The sequence below is a fragment of the Vanessa tameamea genome, chromosome 7, assembly GCF_037043105.1.
Source record: "Vanessa tameamea isolate UH-Manoa-2023 chromosome 7, ilVanTame1 primary haplotype, whole genome shotgun sequence".
NCBI classification, from domain to species: Eukaryota; Metazoa; Arthropoda; class Insecta; order Lepidoptera; family Nymphalidae; genus Vanessa; species Vanessa tameamea.
In genome coordinates, this window is record NC_087315.1 from 6338078 (window position 1) to 6361782 (window position 23705).

Sequence of the window (23705 nt, forward strand, 5' to 3'; positions counted from 1 at the left end):
ACTCTCGTAATTACTTGTTGTTGCAAATAAAACACTAATTCGTATATCAATAGCAGGTTCTTCCCAAATTTTTTGGCATCAGTCAACTTTAACGATGGAATAACTATAGAATGTTTATGCTACTCATTACTCGAAGTAACAGTAAAAACAGTAACAGCCTGTAAGTTTTCCATTGCTAGGCTAAGGCCTCCTCTCCTATTGATGATAATCTTTGGGGCATGCAATATTTGGGGCAATGCTGCTCCAATGCAGTTTAGTGGATACACATGAGGCAAAATTTCGTTGAAATTAGACACTTGCAGATTTCCTTTTTCCTTCACCGCTGAGCACGAGATGAATTATAAACTCAAATTACAAGCACATGATGAATTCTAAGTACATGAAAATATAGTGGTGCTTGCGTGGGTTTGAACCCACAATCATCGGTTAAGATGCACGCGTTATAACCACTGGGCCATCTCGGCTGTCTCGACGCAACTTGAACAATAAATCCTAGAATGGTTACGATTTACTATCGATAAAAAAATCAATAAAACTATTACATATATAATAATAATGTCATGTATATATTTGACTACAAGGTATAATTCCTTTGGGGAGTGTTATTAGTTATTTTTAAAACGGTAACATCTATGTGTTAAAGCGAGTACGATTAAATTATACGTTTAACATACCAGTCTGGTTGTGATTGAGTTTGAGGCTAGGATAACGGTAAGCTATACGCCAATTACAAATGTAGGTAGCATAGATACGTCGATTGATTAGAATGTAGTGTTACAATATAGTATATTTACTTTATATGTGGATTATATACCCTAAAATGACAGGGTTTATATAGATATATTACTTAAGACGAGGAGAAAGAATAATAACAAATTCGATTTTATAAAATACGATTTAATTAATATATAATTGAAAAAGATTAATCAAATAAAGATCGATGTTATTTCATAAATTATATTGGTAATCCAATCGACCAATCACGTTCTTAGAGTGTGAGAGAGAAAGATGTATCTCCTTTTATGTATTTATAGTTTAACTAGCTGCAAAATATGCTTAAATCGAACGCAAATACAGTAAGATACCACTATTAACAATAGTAATATGTCAGACATATATACAGTTCACTGCATGATGTTGATGTGCAGTTTAATATCAGAATATTAACGATTTCAGTTGAATAATTCAGTAAATATAATCCTTTCAAATAAACGGAACATACAATTCGACACATCACTAGCAATAACAGTGTTAAACTTCAAATAAAGCTTGAGACGGGTAAATTTGTACGACAAGAAGAAAACGAGATCGATTTTTTAAAAAATTCTCATAAGTTTTTAGAACGTTAACACTATTCTATTACTGAATATTTTTCGTGTAGAATTCAAAAAGAAATTCCGGTGTCCAAACAAAGCGAGTTGAGCGTTCTGTCAGTTGCATTCACGTAATACTATCTGGTGGTTTGGTATTTTAGAACTGAGAAAATTCAAGTCCATTCTTATCGTTATAAAATTTGTAACTTTAAATCTAATACCTATCTTATATATAATATATATAAATAGACTAAAAGACAAAACAGTTCAGTACTCTTTCTCTATTAGTGTATGTCCAAAAAAAAAAATAGTAATTTATATATATTCCTTAAAGTATCAATAATGATTATGGTCAAATAAAATTTCCCGTGAGCGATAACTATATAAATATGGACGTGTGTTTGAGATTATTAGACTTCGACATAGTTTGACCGATATCATGAAAGTTATTTTTTACTAATGAGGTTAGTTTCGCATCTCCCTCAATTAACACTTCATGTTTTCATTGCAGCACATTAGTACTGTTTGACCGATCCGATGTTGTCTTGCTTCTACACAAGCAGGAAAATATCTTACGGGTTTTGCTAGTACTATGTAAATTAGGTTAGGCGGTAGACAATACATTAAGCTCAAAACCTGAGTGTTTCTTTTTAATTGGATTTAATTAAAGAATATAGAAAACGAGGAGTCAGCCACCGAATGCTAAGGAATGAAATGTGGTTTCCTAGTAGGACATAATTTTTTTATATTAAAATTATGTACTAGCTTATCTCTCATTACTTGAGGATCGGAGAGAGCGCAAGAATTTCTAGCCTCTTAATTGACAATAGCGCGTCTATTAGGTCAACGCTTAGGAAATTTATATAGGACGTATTTTCAATGACTAATTGAATAGTTTTACAAGTTTTAATAACGAGGGAACTTCTGGTTTTTATCGAGCATGTCTGAATATTAAACGTCCAGCTCCAATTAAATTGAACACAAACGTGGCCTAGTTTTTTATATTCATATTCATTAAGAATAGTGTTAAAAAAAACATTTCTGTAGCTCAACTAAATTATATAAAGGCAGAACATTTGACTTATTTCTAATACTCCCTTGTTCATAAGTGTGTTATTTCTGTTATTTCGCAAGGAGTTAGATTTAGTCGTCACACTGAGCTTCTTGTAGCAAACTTTATTATCCAAACAAAGACAATAATGTGTTCGTAGTTTGTAAACTGCCGGGAACTAGCAAAAGTTACTTTCAAGATATCTAGAGAATCTACTACTAGTTCGTAATTCAAGCGCAAGCAATTCTATTACATAGTATTACGAAATAATTAATTTATCTAAAGTTTTTTTTTCATTAATATTTTATTGCTTTTATAGCGATTGTTCGCAACATTACTTGATTATTTTGTATGAACATTCATATAAAAATTGACGATCCACTTCATCCCTTTCAAATGTAGTTTTAAAACAAATTTCATCCAAAAAAATAAAATATATCAGAAGTTTCTGTACAGAGTTTTCAGTATTTTATATATAGCATAACAGCAAACCGTTATGTCATGCTGATGATGGGACGAAGACTGGGCTCGGTGGTCAATATTAAATGAGACTAGCCAATTGCGCAGGACATACAAAAATGTGTGCCGCGACCACAGGTGCACACGCATTTCTTATTCCTACACGGGCGGATAGTGTTTAATTGAAGGACTTATGCCGTTACTTACTACTAGGTACCGGAGTTTAAACGCTGTATATTTCCAAACTTGAACTTGAACAAAAATATTGAATTCGAATAAGTTCGATGCCAGGTCCTCATGGTGTACAGTCTTTAGACCAATGTTTAAATTAATACAAAAAATATATAATATTTTTAACAGCTTTAAGAAATTAATATAATATTACCACGTTTATTGAGATTACATTCTCAAGACTTGCGGAATCACGCACGATTAATCGGGTATCGAATAACAATGTTAATCAAACACGTCTACGTAATTATGTTACATCAAACAGATTAAACTGATTATTACATAATTTACTTTTAAAATAAGTCTATTTACTTTAAGCTCATCATACTATGGTTACAATAAATAAAATACATACAGTATATCAACTTTTATAAATAGTATAATATAAATCAAAGGATCTATCTTTCTTTGTCTGTATCTTCGATTAAGTGAAGACTCTTAAATTTCTCAACGGATTTTAATACGGTTTTCACTAATAAAAAGAGCGATGGACGAGAAAGGTTTGTATATATAATTTGTAAAGATTTTGTATATAATGACTGAACTATGACATGGTTTCAAAAAACTGTGAAAAATTACTCATAATAACTATTTTCATCAAGTACGAGTTAGTAACAACTGTAGGTTATTTGTAAAACCATTTTCTTATCTATACTACGTCTTTTACGCGATAGCTTTCGAATACTTTGGGCAAAATATGAGCGACAGTAAAAAATAGTTCGTTACGAAACGCAATTACAAGCTGTGTCAATAAAAAAATTGATCTTGCTGTTAAAATTATCCAAGTGAATCTATAAACTGTGGACACATTTCGATTTAAATTTAACAATAACATTATTATTTATATAATTGAATTATGACATACTTACCTTATATGAATTTATAAATAAACAAACTTTGTACATAAAATAAACATACCTACATATTTAATTTTTGCCAATTTAACTTCCAATTTTCTTTATTAATAAATTACACACGAGCGAAGCCGGAGCGGTTTGCTAGTAATGAGGTAAATTACGTCAGTAATTAATCGTTATAACACTACGATAATAGCTTATAGGTATATGTTTCATTGTAGGGTAAAGTCATCTCCGCATAAAGCATTGATGTATTGTAAGTTTGAGCGTCGATGTGAGTTAGCAGCAGCAAAATTCGTAAAACCGATCACATTAGAATTAAGTGTATCTTCAAAATCATAAATCTTTATTAATTTTGTTATGCGAAAATGATCTTTACGTAAACTTAATAATTTGTAATTTCATATAACGAAATACATTCGCCAAATTGACGATTTATTGTATTTTTTTTTAATTGTCGATTCTACATTTAGATTGTGTCGTATTATAGTAGAATTTTGTCGCATACATGCAGGTTTCCTTACGACGTCAATGCCATGTAGGAGATAAATTATAAATACAAATTAAGCTCATGATAACTCAATGATTCAAATCTTGTCGAAGCATTCTTCGGTTAATATTCACGCGTTCTAATCACTGGCCAATTTTTTTCATATTCAACTTTCATTTACCATTAATATTGTGGTGTCCATTGTTACAAAAGCGTAACAATCGTTTTATATAGAACCATAATGGACATTTCTGCTTCTGAATACTAATTTTGGAGTTCGTAAAAGTTGAATCGGCCATATTCAAGTCAAACAGTTTCGTGATTAGATTTCCGAATTACGTAATTAAGTGGTAGATGTCTGATCGTCTCGCCAAACCTAATCATCATTCGCTTGCCCTTAGCTCTTTTTTTTTTGGACAGCTTGGTGTTTGAACTGCATATAGAGAGTTTGGTAGACTTTAACGGCCATCTGCTTGAAGCCACGTGAATTTGCTGGTGTTATTGCACTAATATATTGCACTATACAGGATTTTAATGGTTTCCTAATGTTTTTAAAGAAAACATTTTTTTTTTATAATTTATCCGCGATATATATTGTAAATGCGAAAGTGAGTTCGTTTATTTGATTGTTTACGCTTCATGTCTTAACTACTCAATCAAAAAACATTAATTCCAAATTTAAACATTATATGAGTATTTTATAGTTTAGTAATAATGTGCATTTAACTTGCACTTAGCTTTATTTCTGAGGTGATAGAATCAGTGAGTAAGTCAGTATTTAATTAACGGCACAAAGCAAATTATCACCCCATGGGGTGACGCATGCTTAATCTAACTAACTAATCATCGAGTGTCCCATTTGCCTTTTAATCTTTTAGGAAAAAAAATGACGTCATAAGAATATCCGTAGTTGACATTTATTGTAATTATCTCGGAAAATGTATTGGACCGATAAGCTCTATTGCGGCGCCAGAGCACTATCATTGTATAGAGGTTATTGATGTAATGGTTTGATGAATTGCAGAGATTGACTCTGTGTTGTCATAATCTATCAGATCGATGGTTTGATATTAGCAAAATTAATTAGGAAAATGGCTATGTATATAATAGTGAACGTAAGCAATTAAATAGCTGCTCGAGAACAAGCGAGTTGATTAATGGCGACTACACACGGTAACGATATATCGTAGCGATTTACCTGTGCAGTCCACTTGCGCAGTTTTATCGAACGTGGATAAATATAATTGCACTGGTATGGATCATGAATCGACTTCAACGATTTCGATCGCACACTTAATCGGTGGCAATTGCATTTTTTATTCGATAAATCTTTGTCAATTGCCTCTGCACCGTTTTGTCGTAGCTTACAGGCGGCGTCTAGCTTCTGTGGAGATCGACGCAGAAATCGGTACTGTGTGGAAAACAGTGCGAACTTAAACTGCTACGATATATCGTTTCCGGATCTAGTCAAATGTCATAAGATAGTTTCAATATTTCATTACAAATGATTCACATTTTTAGATTCTCATGTTCTAAGTGCTGCGCCATCTTGACTTGTTTGACTAAATAATTGATTTGAATATTTAATCAAAAAAAAATTGTCTTATTCTTAATATATATTAAACGAAAACGTATATCCATAGTATATATAACTTGATTATCACCTAGAGCTTCGAGATAATTAGATTAACTTTCCGGTTATTCTGCGTGAACTGTCGTTCTTGACTTGGAGTAAATTGGAATCAGCCTCATCTTTCGGTAAAAATAACCATAAACGCGTTTATATTTTTATATTTCAATCTTAGTAAAGTCAAAGAGCATTTCTTAGATTTGTGGCAAAGTATTTAGCTGTGTTATCTTATTTCATAACTATGGGAATTACTTACCCCAAGAAGAACGCATTGACTTTGCGGAATCAGATCCTAAGGTTTGTAAGTTTATCTTTACTTCTATTTTTATTTTAGTCATCGTCCATCTACCGTTCTCATCTGAAAGTTCTCTGTCTATCAGATTAGTAACCTTACCTTTTACTTTAAATAACTTTTCAACTCATGGAAATAGTCAGCATATGGTACTAAGTCGTAACTTTATTTAGTTTAAGTTTCGTAAACGATATCTTGTTCTCAAGCTGTGTCATACTCTTATGTATTAATAGTAGGTACATTCGCAAGGGGCAATTTCTTTACATCAATTATGCGGTTGATGAAGATCCCTAAGACCGGCGACCCGCGCAATTTATATCGCCTCGGCAGACTGTCTGTCTATGGTTAGCAAAATATTAGAATGCTTACATACAGGTTTTAATTAATAAGTAATTATAACTTATCAATATTTATTATGGTACCATAATAATTTATATTTTTTGTTAAAATACAATTCATACCACATTCCAAAGGGTTAAATTAAAAAAACAACCTTCTAAAATAAGAACGTATTCCGTAATGAATTCGAAATATAAAAGCAAAGATTTATCATGATTGGTGTTATATAGTCTATAATATGTTAAACCAGGGTATAACCTATTTCTATTACAAATTAAAACCAAAAAAGTTAACTATTATTTATAACATTAAATATTATGGCCTAGTGGTGATAACGCGTACATCTTAACCGATAATTTCGGGTTCAAACCTAGACAAGCACCACTGAATTTTCCTGAGCTTAATTTGTGTTTATAATTCATCTCGTGCTCGGCGGTGAAGGAAAACATCGTGAGGATACCTGCATGTGTCTAATTTCAACGAAATTTTGCCACATGGGTATTCCACCAACCCGCATTGGAGCAGCGTGGTGGAATATGTTCCAAACCTTCTCCTCAAAGGGAGAGGAGGCCTTAGCCCAGCAGTGGGAAATTTACAGGCTGTTAATGTAAAATCTAATGTAAAAAATATTAAACCAAGGCAATGCACGTCATCTTTGCTCTCTAAAATATATTTTTTCTACAACAACAAAATTTTATTCATATGATTTCATTCCTTCGATTTTATTTTTTAATTATTTTATTTATTTTATAATTGAACTTATTCAATATTTTTCGTTACCAATGATTTTTATAAAGCTTTATATCCAATTTTTGATCTTATCTACACTGCCTAATGAATAATCCGATCCTAGATTAATACAAACATACATATTAATGTGCCAGTTTGGTGATCTATTAATTATAAATAAATATAAACTATCATATTTTTCAATTTTTTTAATATAAATGTGGATATTTGGTTCATATATAAAATATTATAACAAGTTACTTGCATTTGTTATATAGTCAGGTCTTTGCATCTTCAAGATCTGAATTTAAGCGCTCGAGTGCGATGTGCATTCAGTCATAGAATTTCTGATCAAAGGAGTAAGCGTTGGGTTGCGTCTGAAAATTGACACTCGTGATTCAATTCTGATGAATCAGTATAATTCTTTTTTCTTTGATATAACAAGACTTTGTAAATTTCTTAAGATTTTTTAAGCTCCTCAAATTTCGAATTTAGTGACAAAATAACAGACAAAAACGGTTCAAACCGTGAAAAAAAAAATTATAATGAAGCAAATTTTGAAGGCATACAATTAATTAGCCAAATATCTATCCATATTATATAGCTAGATATTTTGTATCATCATTGATTTCAGTTAATTCTACTCGAATAATTATTTCTGCGTTTGATAGTTCGTTTATTCAGAAAGGCTTGACGTTACGACGACGACGACGGCGTATAATATATAATAGTAGAGCGGTAATCTCCAAAGCCAATATACAAATACATATGAGACAGTCAATTCTTGAATTAACACGGCTTATTCGGGGCATAGATAATTTATAGTAAATTGATGTTAATGTCATTTTTATACAAATTACTTTGCTATAGTTAATTGGATTTAATTTAATTGTTTAACAGCTTTTTTGTTTATTGTTTTTAGTGTAGCTTATTTTTATTGACTAGGTGGAAGGACTTTGTAGAAAAGTATGTATTAGCATCCAATCATTAGTTATTCCATTGCTAAGCCTATTTATTGTGGTTTTAAGGTTTAAAGAGCTGAGTCTTTCTCTCACGTTATTTCAAGCTCAAAGAACAAGTTTTCCTCGTTGGTAGAGCATTGGCACTGTATGAAAAGATTAATATTTCTTAAACATCTAGTGACAGTGATCACATCCCTTTAAGTGGTCGGAATAATTAACAATATTTAAACGTTATTATTACATAGTAATATATAATTAAAGTGATTCAAAACAAGAATAGAAACTGTCGTATGTAATTTTAATACTAGAAATGTATTAACTAACTTTCAGTTTACGGAACAAGTTTCTAAATTAATAAGTGCATTTGAATGCAAGGCACGAAAATAAGCAAAAGCAGTTGAGTTTCATCATACTAATGTTATTTGGAAACCCAAATAAGCCGTATAAAGCGGGTTCAACAATAAGTCGTCAAAAAAAGTTCTTTTAGTATATTTCCTTTAACATAACATAAATTATATGTATAAATAGTATGCCTGCCTCTGTCGGTATCTCGGCTTAACTATGCCGGTGTTTTGCTCAAAAACTGTTTTTGTACGCTTATATAGCGAACGCTGGCTAAACCTTAGCAGAAGCAAAAACTGCATTATAACGTGTCTAATCAAATCGTTGTATTCAAATTTGAATTTATCAGCCGTGGACAACAGCTTTTGATCTATGTTTCGCTATACAAATACTGCCATAACAAATTTATTATTATTATTGTTTATAATTTTAATAATTTAGTAATAATAAAATATATAAATATATCTACTCAATATTAATAAATTGCACGCGGCGGATCACTAGCAATAAAACTAAATAAAAGCGAACCTACTTTGTTTCACGGTAACACTACGTCACACTAAAATCCTTAAAGAAAAGTAAAGTCAACGGTAACAGTTCGTCCAATCTACCACGTTCTTCCAATGTGTTTCGGTAGCACACAGACATGTAGGAGATTTATATTCGACACGTGATGTTTTACTCTCGTTGTTTTTGCATTACCGGCAAAAATTAAGTACAATAAAAATTCAGTGATGCTTCCCACTGTCTGTTTTAATCGAACTCCAGCTCGGCCATCTCGGCTCATATAATAAAACACATAACAAAGTATAATGATTCTGGTACGCACACATGACTGTTAAACCAATTATACTATAGATGGTATTTCGTGTGAAATTTTCACCATTAACGCACATTGTCAAATATTATGCGGGTAATATCAGTGTATACAGGCTTTATGAAAATGTATTTTATAAATCAACTTACCATTCGGACAGGTGAAGAGGTTGCCCTGAAAAAAGAATTATGAATTAATATTTTGCAACGTATCTAAATTATAGTTTTCGTTTGTATAAAAATTTTAAAATGTAAGTGCTTAGGTTTTAATTTGAGTAGATCTTACTTATTTAACACACAAAGCTTAAAGTGTACAAAGGGTACGGATTCGCTTTACGGCTTAGTTTTATAAACTATTATATATTTTTTAAATAAAAGATATACATCTGTTTGGTCGTTTTGTATAAATATTTGAGTTATATGTGAATTATTTTGATAATTTCTATTGGTACTGGTTAGTAGGGTTTTCTAGGGGCTCGGGTTGTTACCATCCACTCACATTAAATATTCCACCGTCAAACAGCAATACTTAGTATTATAGTGTTCCGGTTTGAAGGATGAATAAGCCAGTGTACTTACAGCCACCTTGATAGCGCATTGGTGTTGTAAGGAATGGTTAATATTTCTTACAATGGTGGCGGTGGTGATAGGTGGCAGCCTATCTATTTTCAATAAAAAAAAACTCGTTATACCTTTGACAATAAGTATGGGAGTCGTGATATCAAGCATTTGGACCGGCTTGCCAAACAGGGAAAGTGAGATCGAGGCCGCCCGCCACCCGTGACCGCATTCAGATATATTGAAACTAACAAATGTTACGGAACAAAATAATTGGATTGAATGTATAATGCTATTGTTTTAGGAACGTTTCAATTGCTCGATACAAGTTTCATTGTATGTTATATTTTTATAAGCTGTTGTGTTTTTTTATTTGAATGCTTAAATAAGGAGTTGTTTTTGCATTGTTTAATGATAGCGGTAAACAAGTGGATTGATTTTACTCAATAAATGTAAATGATTTTTAATATTAACTTTTTATTGTATTCTTAAACTAATTTCAAAGTAAATTTCATTCTTATTTTCTATTTAATTTTTCTATTTAAATATGAAATAAAACACAGAGTATGATAAATATTTGGGTTGTACTAGAGCTTTTTACGTACACCGCTTCACGGGTTTACAGATATTAAATAAAATAAAAGTAATATTGCAATAACTGATATTATCTATAACATCGTCCACAATAGCTATAATATCGGCATTTTTACTCTGAAAAGTAAACGGCAAAATGTATATAGGTGTACGTACTCATTTTAACTAAATGATTCATATTTCACATTCTCATACAATACCCGTATCGTAACTATACAAATTGTTCGATATGGAAGCTCAATTTTCAACACATCTGGACTTTACGATTATACTCGTATTCAGAATTGCAACATACTTTTTTATTATCTATTCGCGGTTGTATGCCATAATAAGCGGAAACAGACAGATCCTTGTTAGCAATTGATGCGTAATGGCGCTAATAATTTAAGTTTTATTCGATATATATCTTTAATTAAACAATTTTATTTTTTCGATTTAAATTATAATAAAATAAAAGAGACTTGACATTAATAATGTATTTTGTTGTGTTCTTAAGAAAAACATAGAAATGAAATACAAAAATAATTATGTTTCGTGTAATTTCCAAGTCTGGGTAACTAATATTTACGTAGTGACGTGATCTTGTCCGACATATTGCTTAAGTAATTAACAGATTAAAAATGTTGAAATATTATAGTCACGAAAAAATAACACTCCTTATAATACAAGAACTTTGATTAAAACAACAGTATTATGTGACGTTACGTAATTATATAATTAAAACATAAAGTCAACAGTTTCATATTTACACTATACATACGATCGTTGGAAAATATTCGGCTAACATTATTGCTTTTACTAAATCAAATAATGTTGAAAGTGCCCACTCGCACCAAACCATGTTTGTTTAACAAGTTAAATTACGTACTCGCCAATTTGCATCAGCCTCAATAGGATGAAAGTTGTTTAGATTTAGATCTATCTTAGGTAACTGTTTGTTCTAAGCGAGCGACCTCGAAATAGCAAATAGTTTTCAACTATTTATTCACTAATTGCGACAGATTAAGTTATGTTGGAGAAAAATGCACATTGAAGGACAGTAAATTGAGAATGACATCTACATATTTTTGTATTTCACTACAAGCATTTAATAAATGTTCAAGTGTATCGGTGGAAATGGGGTGTGAAAAAAAAATGTATTATCGTCCAATATTTTACATACGACTGTAGAAATTGTTAAAATGATTTACGCGAATGGTGTGTTTAAGTTTTTTTTTAATTTCCTCGGTAATTTCGTGACTGGCTGTGACGATAAATTTAACAGTTTTAATTACACGAGTATTACCATCCAGACTATTAAAGTGCGCCGCTTAACAATAGTTCAGTTCTCATTTAAAATGTCGGCATATAATAAACTGTAATTGCTCATTGTCTGTACTTTTAAACAGTGAAACAATATTGATTTTTTTTATAGATAAATAGAAATTATTATTTATGTTGTTAGTTAAGACGAGACGTTAATGACAAACGACGGAAAAATGCGCCTGTTCTTTATTTACCTTACAAAGGCACGTCCTTTTTCAATTTAGAAATGTCGTGAAATCGGAAGTATTTCTTTCAAATAGCTCACGGTATAATTTAATATTCGTTGAGAGCAAATGTTGTCGAAGCTGTTTAGTTTTAGATTGGATTTTCAAATTTAGTTATATTAATTAATTCTTCGTGATGTGTATAATTTTACTACTATTTTAAATGTTTGTTTGCATTGTTGTATTTCCGTAATAGTTTGAGCCCAGGTTGTGTTCAGAAGCATTTTATTAATGACTTTAAGAGGCATTCCAAAGTACCGGCAAAAGTTTTGGGTTAGAAACACCAAACAAATTTAGCATAGTTTTGATATTATTACAAAATTCAGTCGAAATTATATGTGTATAATATTACTGTATATTTATATACAGTGATATTACACATCGTAAAATAGTAAATATAAGACTAACCTACTCGTAATACTATAACCTACCAACTCGTTTTAAATTATAATATACATATAATGAAACATTGTAATTATTAATATTTGTTTCGAATTTTTAACAAGTAAAATATTTTTTTGAACTTTGAACATTACAAAATATTATATTTTGCATAATCATAATATTAATTTAATACAAAGTTCAAACTCACCTCAGACAATGTCGATGAAACTAGGCAAAGGAACAAGGCGACACCTAGTGCCGCCCGACACCTTATCAACATCGTAAATCTGTAAAGAAAAATAACAAGTTGAAAAAAAAATGTTTTATATAATAAAATTAAGTTTATTTTCATCACAAAACAAAAATTGCCTTTACATGTAAAAAAAAAATAAGATATACATTCTGGTCGTGCATCGTCGGTGCCTGTGTTAGTGATAAACCCGTGTCATAAAATCTTTATCTCTCGGCCGATATTATATACCTAACTCATAATGAATATATTTATTAAAAAAATTGTGTTTGATAGAAATTAAATCAAGCATTTTTAAAAAGTACTTGATTATTGAATCGTCAAAAGCGGACTGCTGTTTCGTAATGTGAATTCTACCGAAGAGACCCGGCTAGAAACTCAATAGTTACTCTTGTTTGCAATTAAATCGATGCACGTTTGTATAAATGGCACACAACTTCTGACAAGTCAATTTCTACATGAGATTCAACAATCAGTAATTCCATGAATCGTTGTCAAATGTAGTTAGTATTCTGATTACCTATTACTCCGTGACATAGGCTTTTACTTGAAAGTTAATTACAGTATATAGGTTCTCCCATAGGTCGCGTCTCCATCACACATAAATCATATTTAAATTTATGACGGTAGTTACTCGGACCTAAATCTTTTTTAAATCACCAGTCATATAATGCAGCTTTACATTCAACACAGTAACATGACGATGAAGAATATTTTGATTTATTTAATAATTAAAACATACAATGTACATTTTATGTTTCGAACAACGTATAATGTCAGGATTAGAAAATATAAATTTCGAATAATAATACTACTATTTCATGAACGTGTCAGCTAAATCCAATAGAAGAGTTTTAAATTAAGTTATTTAGGGACAAACGGATTGTTTATAACCAATCCGTTAATAGGTTTAAAATCTGATATAATAATTACGATATTTTTTATAAAATCTTATTTAACTTGCAATGTTTGTTTGGAAGTTTTGATCCTTCAAGTGGTATTAGAATTACTTGCAGCTCCGATCTTAATGCAGTGTTATAGCAAGCATGACACAATTCTCTAACCAGGATTGGCTCCAGTTCAGAAGAAATTCCTCAACGCTCAACAGCACATACATGAAATTGTGTATACTTATACAAATATAAAAGCTTGTTGTTTGAAAGGATTTTTTAATATTAATTGATTAGACTGACAGTCGAACCCAGTGGTTTCATGCTCAGCTTCTATTTAATGTGTAGTTTGTAAAAATCATTCGCATTGCAGGCCTTTAAACTATTAATGAACATTCGCTAACTTGGCATAACTAATAGTAATTAGTCTTAATACCAACTTTGATGCAGGCGTAGTGACACGGTTCTCGGTTATATAATTAAACGGTTTGTTAATTTAACACAATAGCGGCAAATTAATTGTGACAATCCAAAATTGTTTTCAAGCAAACGTTTATTTAAATGGTTTCCGCTCATGACTTCGCCCTCGTGTTAAGGGATGGCAATCTGTATATGTCTTTTTTGTACCTCTGACGACTTGTAATGCAAAGTTTTATGATATAAGTTTCATTTTTGTTTCAATTTCGCTGTTTTAATATTTGATAGGATTCTTTTGTGGTTACTAAATGTTTATGTAAAACTAAAACTTTGTTAATGTTGCTTTTAATCAATAATAACGAATTATTATAAAATGAATAGCCCACGAAGATTTAAGTGGCCTAATAAACTTACGTTAATGTAACGAACATTAAAATCCTTTCCTGTTTTGTCAGAAAATTCGTCCAAAATTAATGTGTTTAAAAGTCTACATAATTTGCGAAATGCGTAACACTTACCTTTATTAATCTTTATAACAAGCAATTAATCGCTCTTTCGGAATGATAGCTTGGAGGGTCTGGGCAAATTTGTACGGAAAATAAAATATTTGCTAGTATTTTGCAGTCACGTACGTTGCTAATGGGCTTTTAAAGAAGCAGAATTCATTAGGTGGCTTACCCAAATTGGAGCGAGGGAAGTTTCTTAATGTATTGTGCTCGGACTGTTACGTGCTTTACGAATATTTAATACTTATGGTTTCTAGTTTTGTCTTCGAATTATTTTTAAAGAGCTGTCTTTGTTCCATGTCGTTAAGAATAAATATATTTTTTATTGTGTATGTTACATTACAGAAATCGATTAAATGATAAATATAGAGGTGAAAAAAACGTAATGAATGAACAGTGTCGATTTCTACATAATGTGCATATTAAAACTTTACTCGGGAAGTTGCAATGTACGCTTTTACTAGATTACTATGAACTAGTATTTGAGGTGTTTTTTTTTTTCAACTTTTAGTCGCGTTTTATTTCTTAAGTATGTATTTATTGCATTACAACCGCTTGCTCGAAGGTTTTTCGTCATCGTCACTCAGGTGATATCATGCTGTAAAGCCGGTTTTAAAATCGCATATTTTCGTTTCAATGACGTGAGACTCAGAACAATACTTCATTTGTAGCTAAAAAAAAACATTATTAATAATATTACCCTTCAAGATCCCGCGACCTTGAATTCAAGAAGCGTAACTACAGATATTTTATTTTAGTAGTAATTTGAGTATGAAGTATATTTTTGAAGCAATAGTGAAATTACAGGAAACACTGACATTCAACCATTTTTAAACCATTTATCACTAGGGCTTAAACACTTTCAAAATAATTGATAATTACACAGATTTTCTCACAATTATTAGAAGTATGTTGTAAGAAAGGAAACGGACGTATCCAGTAATATTTATGAACGGATGGGGCAATATTATTAGGAAACTTATAATATTTTCGTAGTTAATATATGCTTTTATAGATTAAAATAAAATTAAGTCATTAATTTGCGATTACATTGATACTTTAATTGAACCGTTGTTAGATCAATAATATACGTAGAAAATATTTTCTAATATTATGTATGTATACGTTATGTACGTTTATTTCAATTAAATTGGGTCAAATATTGTTAAAACAGATGCGAAAATGATTATGAAAATTTAAACGACATTAATTACTCATTGATAATGAAAAACAAAGCACCCGCATCGAGTAATGGAATTTAATATCAGATGGATTAATTTATCATTTTCGCTGCATCGAAAGAAACGCTACAGCTTATCTCGTCGATCTAAATTGGCAAATTGTTAAGTTATACAGCAGTCAGATTGTTATATTAATGGTCTTAAAGATAATTCTTTTAAGATTTTTTAAATAAAAGTGAAGTGAAATATCATCCTGTAAATGATACTTGCTGATGACTGCTGGGCTAATGTCTCCTCTCTCTTAGTGGAGAAGGTTTGGAGCGAATAAGCATTGTATCAGCGTACTGGAAAACCAGTACGCTGCTACAATGTGGGTTGGTGGATACACATGTGGCAGAATTTCTTTTTAATTAGTCACATGCAGGTTTCTTTGGGATGTTTTCCTTCAACGCTGACCACTAGATGAAATATAAATATAAATGAAGCACATGAAAATTAAGAGGTTGCTTGGCTTTGAACCCACGATCATCGGTTAAGATGCACGCGTTCTAACCACTCCGCCAACACGGCTAGATATTCTTTTGTTCATTTTTTTTTTTGTGACTAAATAAAATGTTCGAAAATTGGGCTGAAACCTACTTAACTCTTATGAAGACATAATTTGATAATATCAACGCGTACGTACTGTAAATCAAGTAAATCAAGTGTTAAACGGATTAATTAAAATTTTAATAAAACCAATTGTATTAAGATGTCATATACATTATATAAAAGTGTAACATAATATATCTACACTTTAACTTAAAATGCTTTTTAGAAGCTCACTATTGAAGACAATGGGTGCGATTCTCAGACATCGCGAGAGGAGGCCACGAGGGCACGTGAAAGAGATATTACGAATCATTAGGAAGGCCTTCAATACTAGCATTTCCTATTTCTTGGGACAGTTTATTGTTATAAAAATATAAATTCTTAAATATAAGTTCTTAAGGTAGAATGCCTTTAAGTGAATTACTCGATAAATAATAAATAATTAATAATAATCTACACGATTACACGAGGGGTCGTTTTTTTATGTTATGCTTAACTTATTATATAAATTCGCTTCGCAGTTTCGACCGCTTTAAATTTAGACTATTGACGTGACAGGCATGAATTTCATGTTCCTGTATTACAATTAACTTTTAAAGTGGTTTTTAAATGATTAGTAGGTATACCAGCAGATAATCAAAGGAGAAGAAATAATATTCGTTGTATTTTAAGTATATAATTACTTTACGACGATGTAAGTGTTTATTAAATTTGGATGTTATCACATGATATTTTAAGTTTTCTATGAATTATATCTTAGTTCGTGAATTGGTTCAACATTTAAGCGGCACATTTGTAAATCTGCTTCTCGCTACGGTTCATTTTGTAGTAAAGTTTCATATTAATTATTAATCATGATTCAAAATCGTCGACATTAAACTAATAACCTTTAAAAGGAAAGTTAAATATTTGTAAGTTTAATTTATATAATGTTATTTGATTAATTGAATAAATAATTTTTAATGATTAATAATGATTTAGAATTGCTGTCAGATATTGTACAATGCATGTTGCAATGTAAAAAGAGCCCTTCCATGAAGAAGGTACAACATATATAAATTACGAAAGTATTAAAGCAAAATATTATAAAAAAGCTTTTTTAAACGATATATAAAAAATTACAAGTAGAATATATTATTTTAAGTCGTACCTTCTTCATGGTTGGGCTCTTTCTATCGTCAAACAGTAATACTTTTTGGCTTCCGATTAAAATGTTGAGGGAGAAAGGGTCACTACATGTACAAGGGACATAATATCTTACTTTCTAAGTTTGGTGGCACGTTGACGATGTAAGACTGTTCACATTTGTTATAGTGACAATGATAATGAGCGTTGATGATCACTTTCTCAGATGGGACATTGCTATTTTAAATAAATGTTAAAACGCAATATTTAAAGTCAATATTTGTTCCAACAAATAGACAATATATTTGTATGTATACATAGGTGGATGGTTCACACAGGTGTAATCAGTAGCTCACGTTCGGCTATATTATATTATAATTCTTTATCTGACATTCTTTGCTCATCTTACTTTCTAATGTTATCGTGGAGTTCTGAAAGAAATCGATTATATCATCAGATTATTCGTAATAGAAAGTTATTTTTTCGTATTATTAAAAACGGTAGGTATCTTAATTCCATTTAATTATTTTTAATATATTTTATACAAAATTAAACTTATAAAAAGAAAGAACGTATCACGTACAGAGTACTAGCCTTTTTTTTTTAAACTAGACATCGTTCAACATTTATAGTTTGTTTTTTGGTTAATAAATATGATATTTATTTTTCATCGATATTCATAGCGAGTTGAAAACATGAGGACTTTTATGGAAATTCAAAATACTAAATGGTATTTTTAGTAGCGTGTTCTAAACAAACTATAACGTGATATTCGGTGTTGTTATTAAGCTAAATATAAGCTGCCCATAGATCTTAAACGTAAATTATTATACATGTATTTTAATTATGGTTTTTCCCAAATACAGTTAGATTGCAGAAATAGGGCGAGAAGTAACTTTTAATTGACCATTGTCATAATGAGAAGCTTGCTTAAAAGTGACCTCCTTATTCTATATTATTGCGCACTGAATGAACGTTTTGAAATGTTTGTAGTCTCTCACGCTTTTAAATTGATGCTAGGCAAATGCGATAAAATTTTCACAACTACGCCTGCTGAACCGGTTTTGAAGATAATATCATACAAATCAGTGAAATTTGTGATGACAAAAAACGACTTTTGGTTATATAAGTTTTAAGCTATGGTTTGTATTTATAAGATGTAATAGCATCTAACATTAGATTTATTAAAAGTAAGTGTGCTTGGATGGCCCAGCGGTAAGGACATACGAATTTTAACCGAAAATGACACATAGACAAGACACACTTTATTTTCGTGTTGGTGAATTAGGAAACATGCATCGGACGGATGAAATTCTGCTAACTTTAAGCTTTCTCTGCATATATATGTAGTTAATTAATTAGTATGTCTCATCAGTTATGGAATATATTATCTAGCCAATTTTCTATCATTAAGTTATTGAATGTGTCGAAAAAAAATGTCATAATAGAACTTATAAATTAAAATATAAAATGTATAAAAATTACGCAATGGTTTGAACTTTATAATTATTACTTTTATAATTTTAATTTATTAAATAAATTAAAAAATATATGCGTCTTAGGCATAAAAAAAACACTTTTCGGTACAAAATTATGGTAATAAAAACACATTTAAAATAGATGTTATAATATTAATATTTGTGGCATAATAACTAAAAGTGATTGATCAGCGATTAGCTTAGCGCGTAGCTTGAATATTATAAATCGTCCTTATAACCATAAAGAATGTGTGTCAATGGTTTCCGTTATAAAACATACAAGGACAGTTTACAACGGGATTCTAGATTTCTTCGTCCTGAATATTAATAGCTGTCAAATAAATTATTCGACTATGTCAGTCTACATAACGTATAATAATAGTGCCGTTACAAATGGAAGCCTGCTAAACAATTTAATTGATGAATAAATGTTAGCTTTGAGCAATAATTTCAATTGTTTCATGAAAATGATCAGTCAAAATGCTTCTATAGGAATCTAATAATCGTTATTATAACAATAACTGTATCACACTATAACATTGCAGCTGTGTATATTTCAAATGTTACGATTATTAATAGGTATATGAAGTCACAACCAAAAGTTTATTTATATATATTTAAAATATATTATTATTTATAAATAGTTTTTAAATCCAGTTCAAGGAGTTCAATTTTACTTTTTTTTTATGATTTCGGTAGGCGGACGAAAAAAAGGCCTTCTGATGGTAAGTGGTCACCACCGCCCATAGAAAATGGCGTTGTAAGAAATATCAACCATTCCTTAGATCACCAATGCGTCACCAACCTTGGGAACTAAGATGTTACGTCCCTTGTGCCTGTAGTTACACTGGCTCACTCACCCTTCAAACCGGAACACAACAATACTGAGTACTGCTGTTTGGTGGTAGAATATCTGATGAGTGGGTGGTATCTACCCTAACGGGTTTGCACAAAGCCCTACCGACAAGAAACTTCTTGCAAACTTTTTTATAATTATAATTTGTTTTCACGTTAATGTTGATTGTTCATTAATTCTAATCTACGCAGTTGAATATTTTGCCTAAATCCATAATATATAGACAACGAGAATCCAATGCAATAAATAGCACAACTGGAAGCATGCCACCGATTCGAAAGCGTACGAATAAATACGTTTATTTCACTTAGGTATACCGAGGCGAATAGTAATAATTTTAAACCGCAGTAGGCTTTAATAATTTTAAATATTGCCTCCCAGGGATATGCATCATACCGGTAAAATAATTTATTTTAATTTGTAAAACAACAATGTAATCATTTTATTAACGTAGATTTGAGTAGATTCTATCTTCGAAACTAATTATAGACTAGTTGTAATAACGGCTATTGAGTCGCCAAATTCAAGATTAAAATATAAGAATATCACAAAGTGACACTGCTTGTAGCGTAAACGTCAATGTCAGGGGTTGTCAAAGGAAATTCCGTTGACAAAATTTAAAGCTAAATAATATTACTATATTTTCATCCTATAAACTTTATATCAATCTTGTTCGGGATATAATATAGTTTTAAAAGTGAAGCAGACGATTTTGTTGAGAAGACGGGTTGTTATATCCGATTTAGTCGCTCTGCAATGAAAAAATTCATAAGGAAACCCGCAAATAACTGAAAAAAGTTCCGAGATAGGTAAATCCACAAAGTGCTAACGTAGCGGAATCAGATCCTTTTCTTTAAAATGAAAAAAACAATAGTTAAGCCAGCATTTAGACGCAATTAAGTTCTTTTCTTATAATTTCATTGTATTTAAACTACAACTGCCTCATAATTAAATCCACATTATAAAGGAAATCTAAGGAATTTTAATTTTGCGTGAAAGCATTTTTTTTTTACAATCTAATGAGCTTATGTTTACTGTTATATCTTAAAAGCTCTTACCTGTAAGATAAATAGGAGTAATTATTAGCGTAGCAGAGTACGGCAGTCTGATAAAGCTCTGTCAACACTTCGAAGTAGTTTAAGCTCAAAGGTTTATTACATTTTATGAAAATTGTTAGGAGTTCCTTTTCTTTCAATATTTTTCATTGAAAATTAAAACCAAGATGTATTGAGATATATAAACACAATTTTCAATTAACGTTCCATAACAATTATGATTTTGTACTCTATGCATAATGGCAATAGCATATAAAGTTACTAAGCTAAACACACTTTCGATGTTAGCGAATGTAAACTTATATTTATGATATCAATCCATATCAAACATTCCGTCGAGAATAAGTAGCTTTAATTTTCTACTGAAGTGGCATATAAAGGAGCATCGTTCAATTTCGAAAACAATCCAATTCAATAAAAAACATATAAGGAATACTTCGAATATTGGGAGCTTGTTCTACGTTGATCCAATATGGGTTGGTTCATTGGTAAAATATCCAGAATTTCGACTAATACATGCAGGTTTTCTCACATGTTCATTCATCGTTGAACACGAGATGAATTAACACAAAATAACTACACGAACACTTACTCGGCTTTGCCCGAAATCGAACTTGCGAATGCACGCATTCCATCAACTGCTATGTCTATTATGATAACATTCAATGATTCTGTTACACAGCTGCGGCTATACCTAAATACTATTGCTTTATAAAAACAATATTTGAACCCAAAAAAGAACAAATTTGAAACTGTATGTTTCATTTAAAATAAAATCTCTTTTTACTTTAAAATGTTTTGCGTTCGTGCATTCAATATTCCGTATTGGTCAATAACTATTACGTATAAAATATACGTAGCTGTGATTTCATAAAGCGTAAACGGGAAAGTCAAGTGCCGGTGTTTCGGACAATCAATAGCTTTAACTGGTAGGCAATAATTGTGGAATGGACGGTGAGAATTGCTTCTCGAATATTCACTTTCACATAACACACGTGGGTTTAAAAAGATATACGAAGAAAGTGAGAGGCATTGCTTTTTCATTATTCAATGTATTTGAACGAGTGGCTCTTTAATACCCGAAAACGCAAATCGGATATCCGATAGCTCCCTTTCGGCAATAGAGAACCCATTTACCTGGAAAGATAAATAAATCATATTATTTATGTTGATCATGGGAATGGGATGGATAAAGATATGCTGTATACAAATAATGATTTGGTAAAATATTACTATCTACAACAATTGTGATTTTTATTTTTGATTATCTTAAGAATCTGAGAATAAAATTGAAGCTAGTATAAAAATAGCTGATTCATAATTGAGTAAATATATTGAAAATACTTAACGGTAACTAATTTATACGATAAATATTTTAATACCTTTTATTTTTCAATATCTATAACTATAATATAAATTACGACTGCGAACATTTTTAAGAAAACACAGCCTTGGATGAAATTAATAATACTATATATAATAGAAAACATGTCAATGAATATTTTTTAATTTTCCGAAGGCGTAACTGTTATTGGGAGTGGTGGCTTTTATTAGAATTGAGATGGTTAGACGTGTCAATTCGAAATGAATGAATGACATTCGAATTGTTATTAAATCCTTGTCATTTTTTACCTTTCGTTTTATTATTTAAAATTAATATAATTTATCTTATGCAAAAGAAGTAAATTATATTAATTATATTTACTCGTTAGGTATAAATAATAAAATCTAAGCCGATGAATCGAGAAAGTCGGAAGACATGACAAAAATTGTATCAAATATAGAGTACGGAATACTAAAAATTGTTGGCCGACATACTTTAGTTTAATTTCAATTCTCACAAAAAGTGGTTACAGGGAATGTCTAAGTAATAAAGAAATATATACATTCCATTAAAGTAAGATATAATATTCACTGATAACCTAGTCCAATGTGAATGTTCTTAAGACTCAACATAACGGTCACGTTATGCGAACTAAGCGACGCTTCGCTAATCAAGCAGTATCTCGCGGTTTGCTTGCCGCGCAAATCGGAATTTATTTTTTTAAGATTTTTTTATAAATTGAGTACAGTTCAATCAAATGTCCTATAGTAGTTATTTATATACGAGATTGATAAAATAATTTTACCGTTTTTGAGAATTTTGAAAGCCATTAACCAAATAACTTAAATTTATATTAGTTATATTTATTTTCGAAATGTTATCAATACAAGAGCTAATTTAATTTCAGTTTTTCTCTTATATATTTTGCGTGAAGAGTTTGCCTGTAATTCTCGATTTTATTTTTGTAACTTTTGTTTTAATATACTTAAACCTTTTTTTTAAAGTGCATTTTTGTAGTTATGCGCTTACTAAGATGTACAAATATATACATTTATACACGTTTTAATCTTAACGTACAGTCGTAACGTATTCGTTGGGCAATTAACTTTGTAGAGCGAAGAGAAAAATAATAGGACAGTCTCGACAATATTCATGCTAGTTGATCACAAAATTGCGGAAACAGCATTCTTGAAATATGTTACAATTTTGTATTCTACTATATAATATTGTATACAATTAATAAAACGCTAATTGCCTTTTAAATAATTAAATTATATATTCGTGAATAAATTTAGCATACTGAGCAGTTCTCTTACATAAACGATATTACAAAGTTCCGTAATTAAGTAAGATTAGATATTAATCGGCTATTTAAAAAAGAAAACTGTAATAAACCTAGTAACCTATCTCGTACAGTTATGCAGTATATATTAATTAATGAACAAGTAGCACAAAA

At 30.5% G+C, this 23705-nt stretch overlaps 1 protein-coding gene across 3 annotated transcripts in view; it reads right to left on the bottom strand.

Moving 5' to 3' along the window:
• LOC113401353 (sushi, von Willebrand factor type A, EGF and pentraxin domain-containing protein 1) overlaps positions 1-23705 on the bottom strand; it is a 62316-nt gene that overhangs the window by 23309 nt on the left and 15302 nt on the right. For all 3 annotated transcript variants that reach the window (XM_026641232.2, XM_026641234.2, XM_026641231.2), the window contains exons 2-3: positions 12785-12863; positions 9662-9686 (exon numbers count right to left, since the gene is read on the bottom strand). In XM_026641232.2, coding sequence (XP_026497017.2) covers positions 9662-9686; positions 12785-12856 — 97 coding nt within the window. In that variant the 5' untranslated portion in view covers positions 12857-12863. The remainder of the gene's footprint in view (positions 1-9661; positions 9687-12784; positions 12864-23705) is intronic.